At 43.8% G+C, this 11,430-nt stretch overlaps 1 protein-coding gene across 1 annotated transcript in view; it reads right to left on the bottom strand.

Moving 5' to 3' along the window:
* Window positions 1-8,375, bottom strand: part of SRPK2 (SRSF protein kinase 2) — a 299,050-nt gene extending 290,675 nt beyond the window's left edge. The window contains 1 exon segment of the mRNA XM_017874652.1: window positions 8,176-8,375. Coding sequence (XP_017730141.1) covers window positions 8,176-8,246 — 71 coding nt within the window. The 5' untranslated portion in view covers window positions 8,247-8,375.
* Window positions 8,376-11,430: the final 3,055 nt, after the last annotated feature.

Here is an 11,430-nt window from a genome sequence, read left to right on the forward strand (position 1 = left end):
AAAAAAAAAAAAAAAAAATTTTCTGAGACTTAGAAAACTTCTAACCTTTCTGGATAGAAAGGTAAGAAGACTAATCTAGCATCTGACCATCCTATAGAAAATGTCTCTTGGATACATCATCTTATTTGACTATCAGAAAACGCCATAAGGTAATTGTTATGCCCATTTTATGTATAGGCTGTGATACCAAGGTTTCTTTTGTTTGTTTTCTGAGAGAGGGTCTTACTCTGTTGCCCAGGCTGGAGTGCAGTGGTGCAATTACAGCTTAGTGCAGCCTCAAACTCCCGAGCTCAGATGATCCTCCCACCTCAGCCTCTTAAGTAGCTGAGACTACAGGCACACACTGCCACACCTGGCATTTTGTGTAGAGACGAAGTCTCACCATATTGCCCAGGCTGGTCTCTAACTCCTGTACTCAAGCGATCTGCCTGCCTTGGCCTCCCGAAGTGCTGGGAGTACAGGAATGAGCCACTGCAGCAGGCCTTCAAAGGTGTTAAGGAGAATGTCCAATATGCATGAAGCTGAACCAAGAACTTGTTATTTCCGTGACAAAGTACAGGGTCTCTAAATTTACACAAACACCTGTGCCTCTGTCAAAAGAAGTTTGTCTCCTAATAATAATGATTTTTTTCTTTTTGGACACTGGTTCTCACTCTGCTGCCCAGGCTGGATGACAGTGGTGTGATCATGACTCATTGCAGCCTTCACTTCCCTGGGCTCGGGTGATCCTCCTACCTTAAACCCCCCAAGTAGCTGGGACTACAGGCACATACCACCACACCTGGCTAATTTCTCCATGTTGGTCAGGCTGGTATTAAACTCCCGACCTCAGGTGATCCACCTTCCTCAGCCTTCCAAAGTGCTGGGATTACAGGTGTGAGCCTCTGCGCCCGGCTAAAAAAATTTTTAATGGAAAATAAGGCCAGCCGTGATGTCTCACAAGTGTAATCTCAGCATTTTGGGAGGCTGAGGCTGGAGGATCATCTGAGTCCAGGAGTTGGTGGCTGCAGTGAGCTATGATCACACCACTGCACTCCAGCCTGGGCAATAGAGTGAGACCCCATCTCAAAAAATAATGTTAATGGAAAAAAAGTGTTAGTGGGGATTTTGGAACCCTCATATGTTGGAAACATTGAAACCCTCCTACATTTCTGGTGGGAATGTAAAATGGTGCAGTTATTATGGAAACAGTCTGTTGGCTTCTCAGAAAACTAATTATAGAATTAACAGCAATTCCACTCCTAGGTATATATGCACAAAGACTGAAAACAGATACTCAAACAAATCTTTGTACATGAGTGTTCATAGCAGCACTATCACAACAGCTAAAAGGTGGAAACAACCTAAATGGTCATCCATAAATGAATGGATAAACAAATTGTGGTATATACATGCACTGAAATATTTTTTGGCCTTAAAATTATTTAGTACTGACACATGCTACAATGTGGATGAACATCAAAAACATTATGCTAAATAAAAGCAGCCAGACACAAAATGTCACATATTGTATGATTCCATTTATATGAGATACCCAGAATAGGCAAATCTACAGAAAGCAGATTGGTGGTTGCCAGGAGTTGGGGGGTGGAAGAAGGCGGGAGCAACTGCTTGATGGGTACCAAGTTTTATTTTGGTGTGATGAAAATGTTTTGGTGCTAGATAGAGGTGGTGGTGGCACAACATTGCTAATGTACTAAAAGCCACTGAATTGTTCTCTCTAAAGTGGTTTCTTTCATCTAAGGTGAATTTCACTTCAAAACAAAACAACAAAGTTACTTCTGTGGGGTGATACTTTGAAACTGTGTGAATATCTCTTTCCTGACAATATCTCAATGAGTTGGCATTCATTGATGATTCTTGCCTAAATCAACTATTACCACACTGGTTGTAGAACAGTGATTTTATAATCCTATCATTCCATCTATGTTAAGTGACACATTCTTTTTTTTTTTTTCCAGATGGGGGTCTTGCTCTGTTGCCCAGGCTGGAGTGCAGTGGTGTGATCTCAGCTCACTGTAACCTCCACCTTCCGGGTTCGAGTGATTTTCCCACCTCAGCCTCCCAAGTAGCTGGGACTACAGACGCGCGCCATTTGTGTTTTTAGTAGACACGGGTTTTCACAGTGTTGGCCAGGCTGGTCTCAAACTCTTGGCCTCAAGTGATCCACCTGCCTCTGCCTCCCTAAGTGCTGGGATTACAGGTGTGAACCACTACACCCAGCCTTAAGGGACATTCTTTTTTTCTTTTTTCTTTTTTTTTTTTGAGACAGGGTCTTGCTCCATCACCCAGGCTGGAGTGCAGTGGTGTCATCTCCGCTCACTGCAACCTCCGCCTCCCAGGTTCAAACAATTCTCCTGCCTCAGCCTCTCAAGTAGCTGGGACTACAGGCACACACCAGCACACCTGGCCAATTTTTTTTTTTTTTTTTTAGGCAGCGGGGGTGGGGGGGAAAGGAAGTCTCGCTCTGTTGCCCAGGCTGGAGTGCAGTGGCACAATCTTGGCTCAATGCAACCTCTACCTTCCAGGTTCAAGTGATTCTCCTGCCTCAGCATCCCAGGTAACTGGGATTACAGGCACCCGCCACCACTCCCGGCTAATTTTGTTTGTGTTTTTAGTAGAGACTAGGTTTCACCATGTTGGCCAGGCTGGTCTCAAACTCCTGACCTCAAGTGATGTGCCTGCCTCAGCCTCCCAAAGTGCTGGGATTGCAGGCTTGAGCCACCACGTCTGGCCTAATTTTTGTATTTTTAGTGGAGATGGGGTTTCACCATATTGGCCAGGCTGGTCTCAAACTCCTGACCTCAGGTAATCCGCCCACCTTGGCCTCCCAAAGTGCTGGGATTACAGGCATGCAACACCGCGTAAGGAGGAGCTTTTATTTCTCCCTCTGGCTTTTTTTTTTTTTTTTTTGCCCTCTCCTGCTCCTCTGCATTTTTTCTTTCTTTCTTTGTTTCTTTCTCTTCATTTCTGGCTTGTTTTTTGTTTTGGTATCAATATTGACAAAACTACTGTCACTATTTTTTCTGTTGTTTTAGAGGACAGGGTCTCACTCTATGGACATGAGCCACCACACTTGACCTTTTTATTATTTTTTAAAAGGCTTTATTGAGAAATAACTCACATATATACAATTCAGCCATTTTAAAATATAGAATTTAATGGTTTTTAGTATGTTCACAGCGTTGTGCAACCACTACCACAATCTAACTTTAAAAATTTCTGCGGCAGATGTCGTTGCTCTCATTTATAATTCCAGCATTTTGGGAGGCTAAAGTAGGAGGATCACTTGAGCCCAGGAGTTCAAGGTTAGGGAGGTTATAGTGAGCTATGATCACGCTGCTGCACTCCAACCTGAGCAACAGAGCAAGATACTGTCTCAAAAAAAAAAAAATTTCCCCCCCACAAAAAGAACTCCATACGGACTAGCAGTCACTCCCCATTTCCTCCAACTTTCCCCTGCCCTAGGCCTAGGCAGCCACTAATGTACTTCCTGTATCTATAGGCTTGCCTGTTCTGGACAGTTCATGTGAATGAAATCATACAATATGTGGCCTTTTGTGGCCAGCATCTTTCACTTAGCCTAACATTAAAACCCATTTCTACTATTCAATTTCTGCATGACCTTGGGCAAGTTACTTAATTACAACATCTGGAAAGTGATAACACCATGTACTAATATTAGTCTTCATAGGTCAGTTTGATAATCAGATAAGATAAATCTCCAGTAACAGTAATTCTTAACAACATTTGGGAGATACTCCACCAATCTGTTGAATTTTTGCATTCAATTTTCAACAAATACTTATCAAATACCTATTATATAGCAAGCATTATTGTAGACACTGATTCTATAGCAGTGAACAAAGCACACAAAAGTGTCCCTGCCCTCATGGAGCTTACGTTCTACTGCCAGAAAAAAAGAAAATAAACAAAATAAATATGTGAAATATATATTATGTTTACTAGATGGTTATCATTTTATAAAAAAAAAAAAAAAAAAAAGCTGGGCACGGTGGTTCACGCCTGTAATCCCAGCACTTTGGGAGGTCACGAGATTGGGAGATCGAGACCATCCTGGCCAACAAGGTGAAACCCCGTCTCTACTAAAAATACAAAAATTAGCTGGGTGTGGCAGCACATGCCTGTAATCCCAGCTACTCAGGAGGCTAAGGGATGAGAATCGCTTGAACCTAGGAGGCGGAGGTTGCTTTGAGCCTTGAGCCGAGATCTTGCCACTGCCCTCCAGCCTGGGTGACAAAGCGAGACTCCATCTCAAAAAAAAAAAAAAAAAAGTGACTGGATGGAGTGGTTCATACCTGTAACCCTACCACTTTGAAATTCTGAAGCAAGAGGATTGTTTTAGCCCAGAAGTTCAAGACTAGCCTGGGGAACATAGTGAGACCCCCACCTCTATAAACTAAAAAATAAATTTTAGAAAAGCCTGAAAGCAAAAAAAATCAACAACCTGTTGGGAATATGGTTCAAGAAGGCCTCCCAAGAAGGTAACACTGAATTAAAGAACTTAAAGCTGGCAGGGCACAGTGGCTCATGCCTGTAATCCCAGCACTTTGGGAGGCTGAGGTGGGTGAATCACCTGAGGTCAGGAGTTCCAGACCAGCCTGGACAACATGGTGAAACTCCATCTATACTAAAAATACAAAAATTAGCGGGGTGTGGTGGTGCACCCCTGTAATCCCAGCTACTCAGGAGGCTGAGGTGGGAGAATTGCTTGAACCTGGGAGGCAGAGGTTGCAGTGAGTCGAGATCGCGCCACTGCACACTCCAGCCTGGGCGACAGAGCAAGACTCTGTATCACACACACACACACAAAAAAAACTTAAAGCTGCCTTGCCAGTCCTTTTTACTTCTATAAATTAGAAGAAAACTATCTTTGCAAACCAGATATTTATGAATTGCTTTGAATTTATTGAATTAAAGTACACCAAATTAATGATCAATTAACTTTACACATACTATAGTGATGCTTTTTTAAAAACTATTATTATTTATTTATTTTTTTGAGACAGAGTTTCACTCTTGTTGCTCAGGCTGGAGTGCAATAACATGATCTTGGCTCACTGCAACCTCCACCTCCCAGATTCAAGCGATTCTCCTGCCTCAGCCATCCAAGTAGCTGGGATTATAGGCATGCACCGCCACGCCTGGCTAATTTTGTATTTTTAGTAGAGACAGGGTTTATCCATGTTGGACAGGCTTGACCTCACGACCTCATGTGATCCACCTGCCTCAGCCTTTCAAAGTGTTGGGATTACAAGCATGAGCCACCGCACCTGGCTAGTAGCTTTTAGAAAGAATGGTAAGTGGGGCACAGAGGCGCTCACTGTCCTGTCAGCTTCAGTCCAGCAGTTTGACTCTAGTAGTTGAGTCCAGCCTGAACAATGAGATCATACATCCTAAAAAGATAAATTAAATGATAAATGATAGCCAGGTGTGGTGGCTCATACCTGTAATCCTAGCCCTTTGGGAGGCCAAGGCGAGCAGACCACGATGTCAGGAGATGGAGACTATCCTGGTTAACATGGTGAAATCTCATCTCTACTAAAAATACAAAAAATTAGCCGGGCATGATGGCAGGTTCCTGTAGTCCCAGCTACTACAGAGGCTGAGGCAGGAGAATGGTGTGAACCCAGGAGGCAGAGCTTGCAGTGAGCCGAGATTGCGCCACTGCATTCCAGCCTGGGCAACAGAGTGACACTCGGTCTTGAAAGAAAGAAAGAGAGAGAGAGAGAGAGACAGAAAGGAAGGGAGGGAGGGAGGGAGGAAGGAGGGAAGGAGGGAGGAGGGAGGAGGGAAAGAGGGAGGGAGGGAGGGAGGAGGGAGGGAGGGAGGAGGAAGGAAGAAGAGGAAGGAAGGAAGGAAGGACCGCGCGCGCGGAAGGAAGGAAAGAACGAGAATTATAACCTAGTCTCTGTTGCTTTGAAATTAAGTATTTCTTCAAAAATGCATCACCAATTTTTAGAGTTTGACTTTTTTTAAAATTTTTTTAGTGGATGCTTTTTAAAATGATATTATTATTTTTACTTATTTTGTTCTTTGAGATGGAGTTTCCTCTTGTTGCCCGGCTGGAGTGCAATGGCACTTATCTCAGGCTCACTACAACTTTCACCGTCCCAGTACAAGCAATTCTCCTTCCTTGGCCTCTGAGTAGCTGGGACTGCCAGGTGTGTGCCACCACCACCAGCTAATTTTTGATTTAGTAGAGACATGGTTTCACCGTCGTTGGCCAGGATGGTCTCCAAATCTCTTGACATAGTGAATCATCCAACTGCCTTGGCCTACCAAATGCCTTGGGATTACAGGCATGAGCCCACCACACCTGCATAGAGTGACATTTAAAGTAATTTTTTTTTTTTTTTTTGAAGACTGTGGTCTCGTAGCTGCCGCCCAGGCTGGAGATTACAGTGGCACCATCTGAGCTTCACTGCAACCCTCCACCTCACGGGTTCAAAGAGATTCTCTTGCCTCAGCCTTCCGAGTAGCTGGCGATTACAGGTGCCCTATCACCATTGACTCTGCTAAATTATTTTTGATTTTTAGTAGAGACGGGGTTTCACCATGTTGAGCTCAGGCTGTTCTTGAACTCGCTGGACCTCAAGTGACGTCACTCGCCATCGACTCCCGAATGCTTAGGATTATAGTGTGAGCCACTGCACGCACAACCGGGTTTTAAAGGAATTTTAAGAGGAAATAATGTAATGAGGATGATTGAAACTTTTTTATTCCACCAATATTATTATTGCATAAATCAAATGAGTTATGCAAAGTATTATAACTTAATTAAGGGAAGTATTAAATATTTATAAAACTGGATATATTAGGTCTCCATAGCAGTGCCAAAAGAAAGTGAAACAAGGCCAGTACATATGTATTTTTCCCCAAAACTGTTACAATGGAAACTCAAAATGTCCACATAATATTAATTTTTCCCAAATGTAATAGAAAATGAAAGGAATGTTGTAAAAATCAATGGATATGATATTTCCAAGTGGACCCACTAAATCATGTTGCATCTTAGAAGGTATATTTAATATGTCATAGAAACTGGAAAAAAGACGGGAAGTCACACCATCCATCTTGGGGCCTTTAATGGCATGAAAACCGCGAGCCTCCTTTTTTTTTTTTTTTTCATAAGCGAATTTCGCTCTTGTACGCGCTCTCAGCTCACTGGAACCTCCACTCCCGATTCACGCGATTCTCCTGCCTCAGCCGAGTAGCTGGGATTACAGTCATATGCCACCACGCCCAACTAATTTTGTATTTTCAGTAGAAACAAGGTTTCACCATGTTGGCCAGGCTGGTCCAAGCCTCCTTTTAAAAGCACCTCCAAGGCTTTTAAATTCTTTTTTTCTTTCTTTTTTTTTTTTGAAACGGAGTCTCACTCTGTGGCCCAGGCTGGAGTGCAGTGGCGCCATCTCGGCTCACTGCAAGCTCCGCCTCCCGGGTTCACGCCATTCTCCTGCCTCAGCCTCCCGTGTAGCTGGGACTACAGGCGCCCGCCACCTCGCCGGGCTAATTTTTTGTACTTTTTTTTAGTAGAGAAGGGGTTTCACCGTGTTAGCCAGGATGGTCTCGATCTGCTGACCTTGTGATCCGCCCGCCTCAGCCTCCCAAAGTGCTGGGATTACAGGCGTGAGCCACCGCACCCGGCCTTAAATTATTTAAAGTTTGTTTATATCTAATCTGCCCATTCAATTATAAACCTGTCTTTTGTTACTTCACTATAGTGTACTCAGTGGCAATAGCACCATCATAATAGAGAACCCAGAAGAGAGTGGCAGAGCCAGACTACCAGAGTTCAAGGGCTAGTTCTGCCATTATTTACCTGGGTCAGCTTGAGCAAGTTAGTCTCTCTGTGCCTTAATTGTCTGATCTGCAAAATGTACATAGTAATATTACCTACCCTGTAAATTGGTTGTGAGGATTTAATGAGTTAGTTCCCATAAAATACTTGGAGAAGTACCTAAGCATATCTGTTTGAAGGATTAAATGACTTAGTTCACATGAAACACTTAGAGAAGTATCTAAGCATTCAATAAATATTAGCTGATCATATATATGTGCCATGTTAAGCAATGTATTATTTATCTATTGCTGCATAACAAATTTCTCCCAAATTCAGTAGCTTAAGAAAATAAACATTTCACAACTCACAGTTGTTGTGGTCTAGCAATTTGGGAGCAGTTTAGCTGGTGAGTCAAGATGTCACTTGGGGCTGCAGTCATCTGAAGGCTTGACGGAGGCTGAAAGACCTGTTCCCAAGATAATTCACTTGCATGGCTGCTGCAGAGGCCTCATTTCCTCACTGCATGAACCCCTTCATAGGACTGCTTGAGTGTCTGGCTTCCCCCAGAGTGAATGATCCAAGAGATAACAAGGGAGAAACTTCAATGCCTTTTATGACCTACCCTCAGAAGTCACAATCCATCATTTCTGCCACATTCTAATCACCAGAAATAAGTATAGCACATGCTTAAAGGAGAGGAATTAAGTCCACTTCTGGAAGGGAGGATTATCAAAGAGTGCTGGACATATTTTAAAATCACCACAAGGGGTCATTCCTTCTTTCCTTTAAATGCCTCTGATTTCAAGTGAGAATCCTTAGAGGCTCTTATTCTGCTATTTATTTAAGCAGTAGATATCAAAGGGAATTTTCAGTTCAACATTCAGACAAAAGAAAAAGGAACCAAGGACTGGATTGTCTAGAGAAAATCACCAATAGTGACAAGTTTGTTATAAATAAAACAGTATATGAGACTCTTACATAAGCCAGTTCAAAAATAATGCCTAAAGATTTATCTGGGGCTGTATTAAAATTTAGAATATCATCTAATATGCCAGCACATAATCAAATAGATTAGAAGATCGGGCCATAATCTGTTCTAAGTTTAACACCCTGGGCTCCATTTCTTCCAAGTCTTAGAACACGGATATAGCTATGATATAATACTCATTTCTCAAATGCTTGAGCTCTCTGAGTATAAGAATTTGCTTTCTGGCCAGGCGCGGTGGCTCATGCCTGTAATCCCAGCACTTTGGGAGGCCGAGGTGGGCGGATCATGAGGTCAGGAGATCGAGACCATCCTGGTGAACATGGTGAAACTCCGTCTCTACTAAACAAAATACAAAAAATTAGCTGGGCGTGGTGGCAGGCGCCTGTAGTCCCAGCTACTCAGGAGGCTGAGGCAGGAGAATGGGCTTGAACCCAGGAGGCAGAGCTTGCAGTGAGCCGAGATCTTGCCACTGTTTTCTAGTCTAGGAGATGAGCGAGACTCTGTCTCCAAAAAAAAAAAAAAAAAAGAATTTGCTTTTGCTTTCCATTTTATTGTAACTAACGAAAGACATTAAATGTAAAAAAAATAATAATAATTTGTTTTCTTTTGAGACCCACTGTTGCCCAGGCTGGAGTGTAGTGGTGCCATCTCAGCTCACCGCAACCTCCGCCTCCCCCAGCACTTTGGTGAGGCCCAGGCTGGCAGATCACTTGAGATCAGAAGTTTGAGACCCGCCTGGCCAACATGGCGAAACCGCATCTCCACTAAAAATACAAAAATTAGCCAGGTGTGGTGGCAGGCACCTGTAATCCCAACTACTCAGGAAGCTTGAGACAGGAGAATCACTTGAACCGGGAGGCGGAGGTTGTGGTGAGCCAAGATGGCGCCACTGCACTCCAGCCTGGGCAACAGAGTGAGACTCCATCTCAAAAAATTAAAAATAAAAAAAGAAAAGGTTGGGCACGGTGGCTCACATCTGTAATCCCAGCACTTTGGGAGGCCGAGGCGGGCGGATCACCTGAGGCCAGGAGTTCAAGACCAGCCTGGCCAACATGACGAAAACCCGTCTCTACTAAAAATACAAAAATTAGCTGGGCACAGTGGCGCGTCTGTAATCCTAGCTACTCGGGACGCTGAGGCAGGAGAATTGCTTGAATTTGGGAGGTGGAGGTTGCAGTGAGCGGAGATGGTGCCACTGCACTCCAACTTGGACAATAAGAGTGACACTCTGTCTCAAAAAAAAAAAGACAATTGCATATTACCAGTATCCCAAAAGTCCCCCTCCTCTCTCCTCGGTCACTGCCCTTACCAAGATAGCCTCTATTCTAGCTCCTAACCCCACAGATTCAGCTGCCTGCTTTTAAACTTTATGGAAATGGAACCCTACACTAATTACTCTTGTATCTGGCTTTTTTTCAACATTTTGTTTGTGAGCCTCACCCATGTGTTATCTGTACAATCTTCTCATTGTTTTGTAGTATTTCATTGTATGAATATGCCATATTTTTAAAATATCTTCACATCATTTATTAAACTACTGTCTCAGCCCCAAACCCACCGTTCTATTATCAGCTTTGTGAGAGAGGAGTTGTGGCTACATTTGTTTGTTCGTTGTTTTGTTTTGTTTTGTTTTGTTTTTGAGACAGAGTTTCGCTCTCATCGCCCAGGCTGGAGTGCAGTGGCCACATCTTGGCTCACTGCAACTTCCGCCTCCTGGTTTCAACTGATTCTCCTGCCTCAGCCTCCTGAGTAGCTGGAATTACAGGCGTGCGCCATCACGCCCAGCTAATTTTTGTATTTTTAGTAGAGACGGGGTTTTTCTTTTTTTTTTTTTTTTTTTTTTTTTTTTTTGAGATGGAGTCTCGTCCTGTCGGCCAGGCTGGAGTGCAGTGGCGCAATCTCAGGTCACTGCAAGCTCTGCCTCCCGGGTTCACACCATCCTCCTGCCTCAGCCTCCCCAGTAGCTGGGTCTACAGGTGCCTGTCACCACGCCTGGCTAATTTTTTTGTATTTTTAGTAGAGACGGGGTTCCACTGTGTTAGCCAGGATGGTTTCAATCTCCTGACCTCGTGATCCACCCGCCTCGGCCTCCCAAAGTGCTGAGATTACAGGCATGAGCCACGCCAAGCCACATTTGTAATGGAGGAAATGTGACCTTATTTCTCCTTTGCCAGTGTGCTGCGCCATTAATTCTTCCAGCTGGGGGCACTAGAGGGAGACTGGAAGCCTGGAGAAGAGGGAAGGGAGCAGGGAAATGCTCCTTCCTGTTTGCTGGCCTTTTGGTCACTGTCATTTCAGCACGGGCCCTTTATCACAGGGACAGCAATGGTTCCAGTCCCAGGTTTCATGGAGCTCCCCAAATCAGTCTCATTGTATTCCCCTAGAAATAACAGCAACTCCTGGGGTACTCCCTCTTTACACATCTGGGTCCTAGCTCCCTCCTCTAAGCTTCTGAGGTCTGATGACCCCTACTGCTAACTGTATTTCCCAGCCCCAGAGATGGGTGCTGATTCCTGATTTATTACTGTTACTTCAGTATCCCCTTTACTTAGTTCTCTAATACCTGTTCGAACAAACAATTCCTTACATTAATTTTTTTATTATAAAATAATTGGTCTAGCTGGGCGTGGTGGCT

This window comes from Rhinopithecus bieti, unplaced genomic scaffold, assembly GCF_001698545.2.
Source record: "Rhinopithecus bieti isolate Rb0 unplaced genomic scaffold, ASM169854v2 scaffold_7414, whole genome shotgun sequence".
In the NCBI taxonomy this organism is placed as follows: domain Eukaryota; kingdom Metazoa; phylum Chordata; class Mammalia; order Primates; family Cercopithecidae; genus Rhinopithecus; species Rhinopithecus bieti.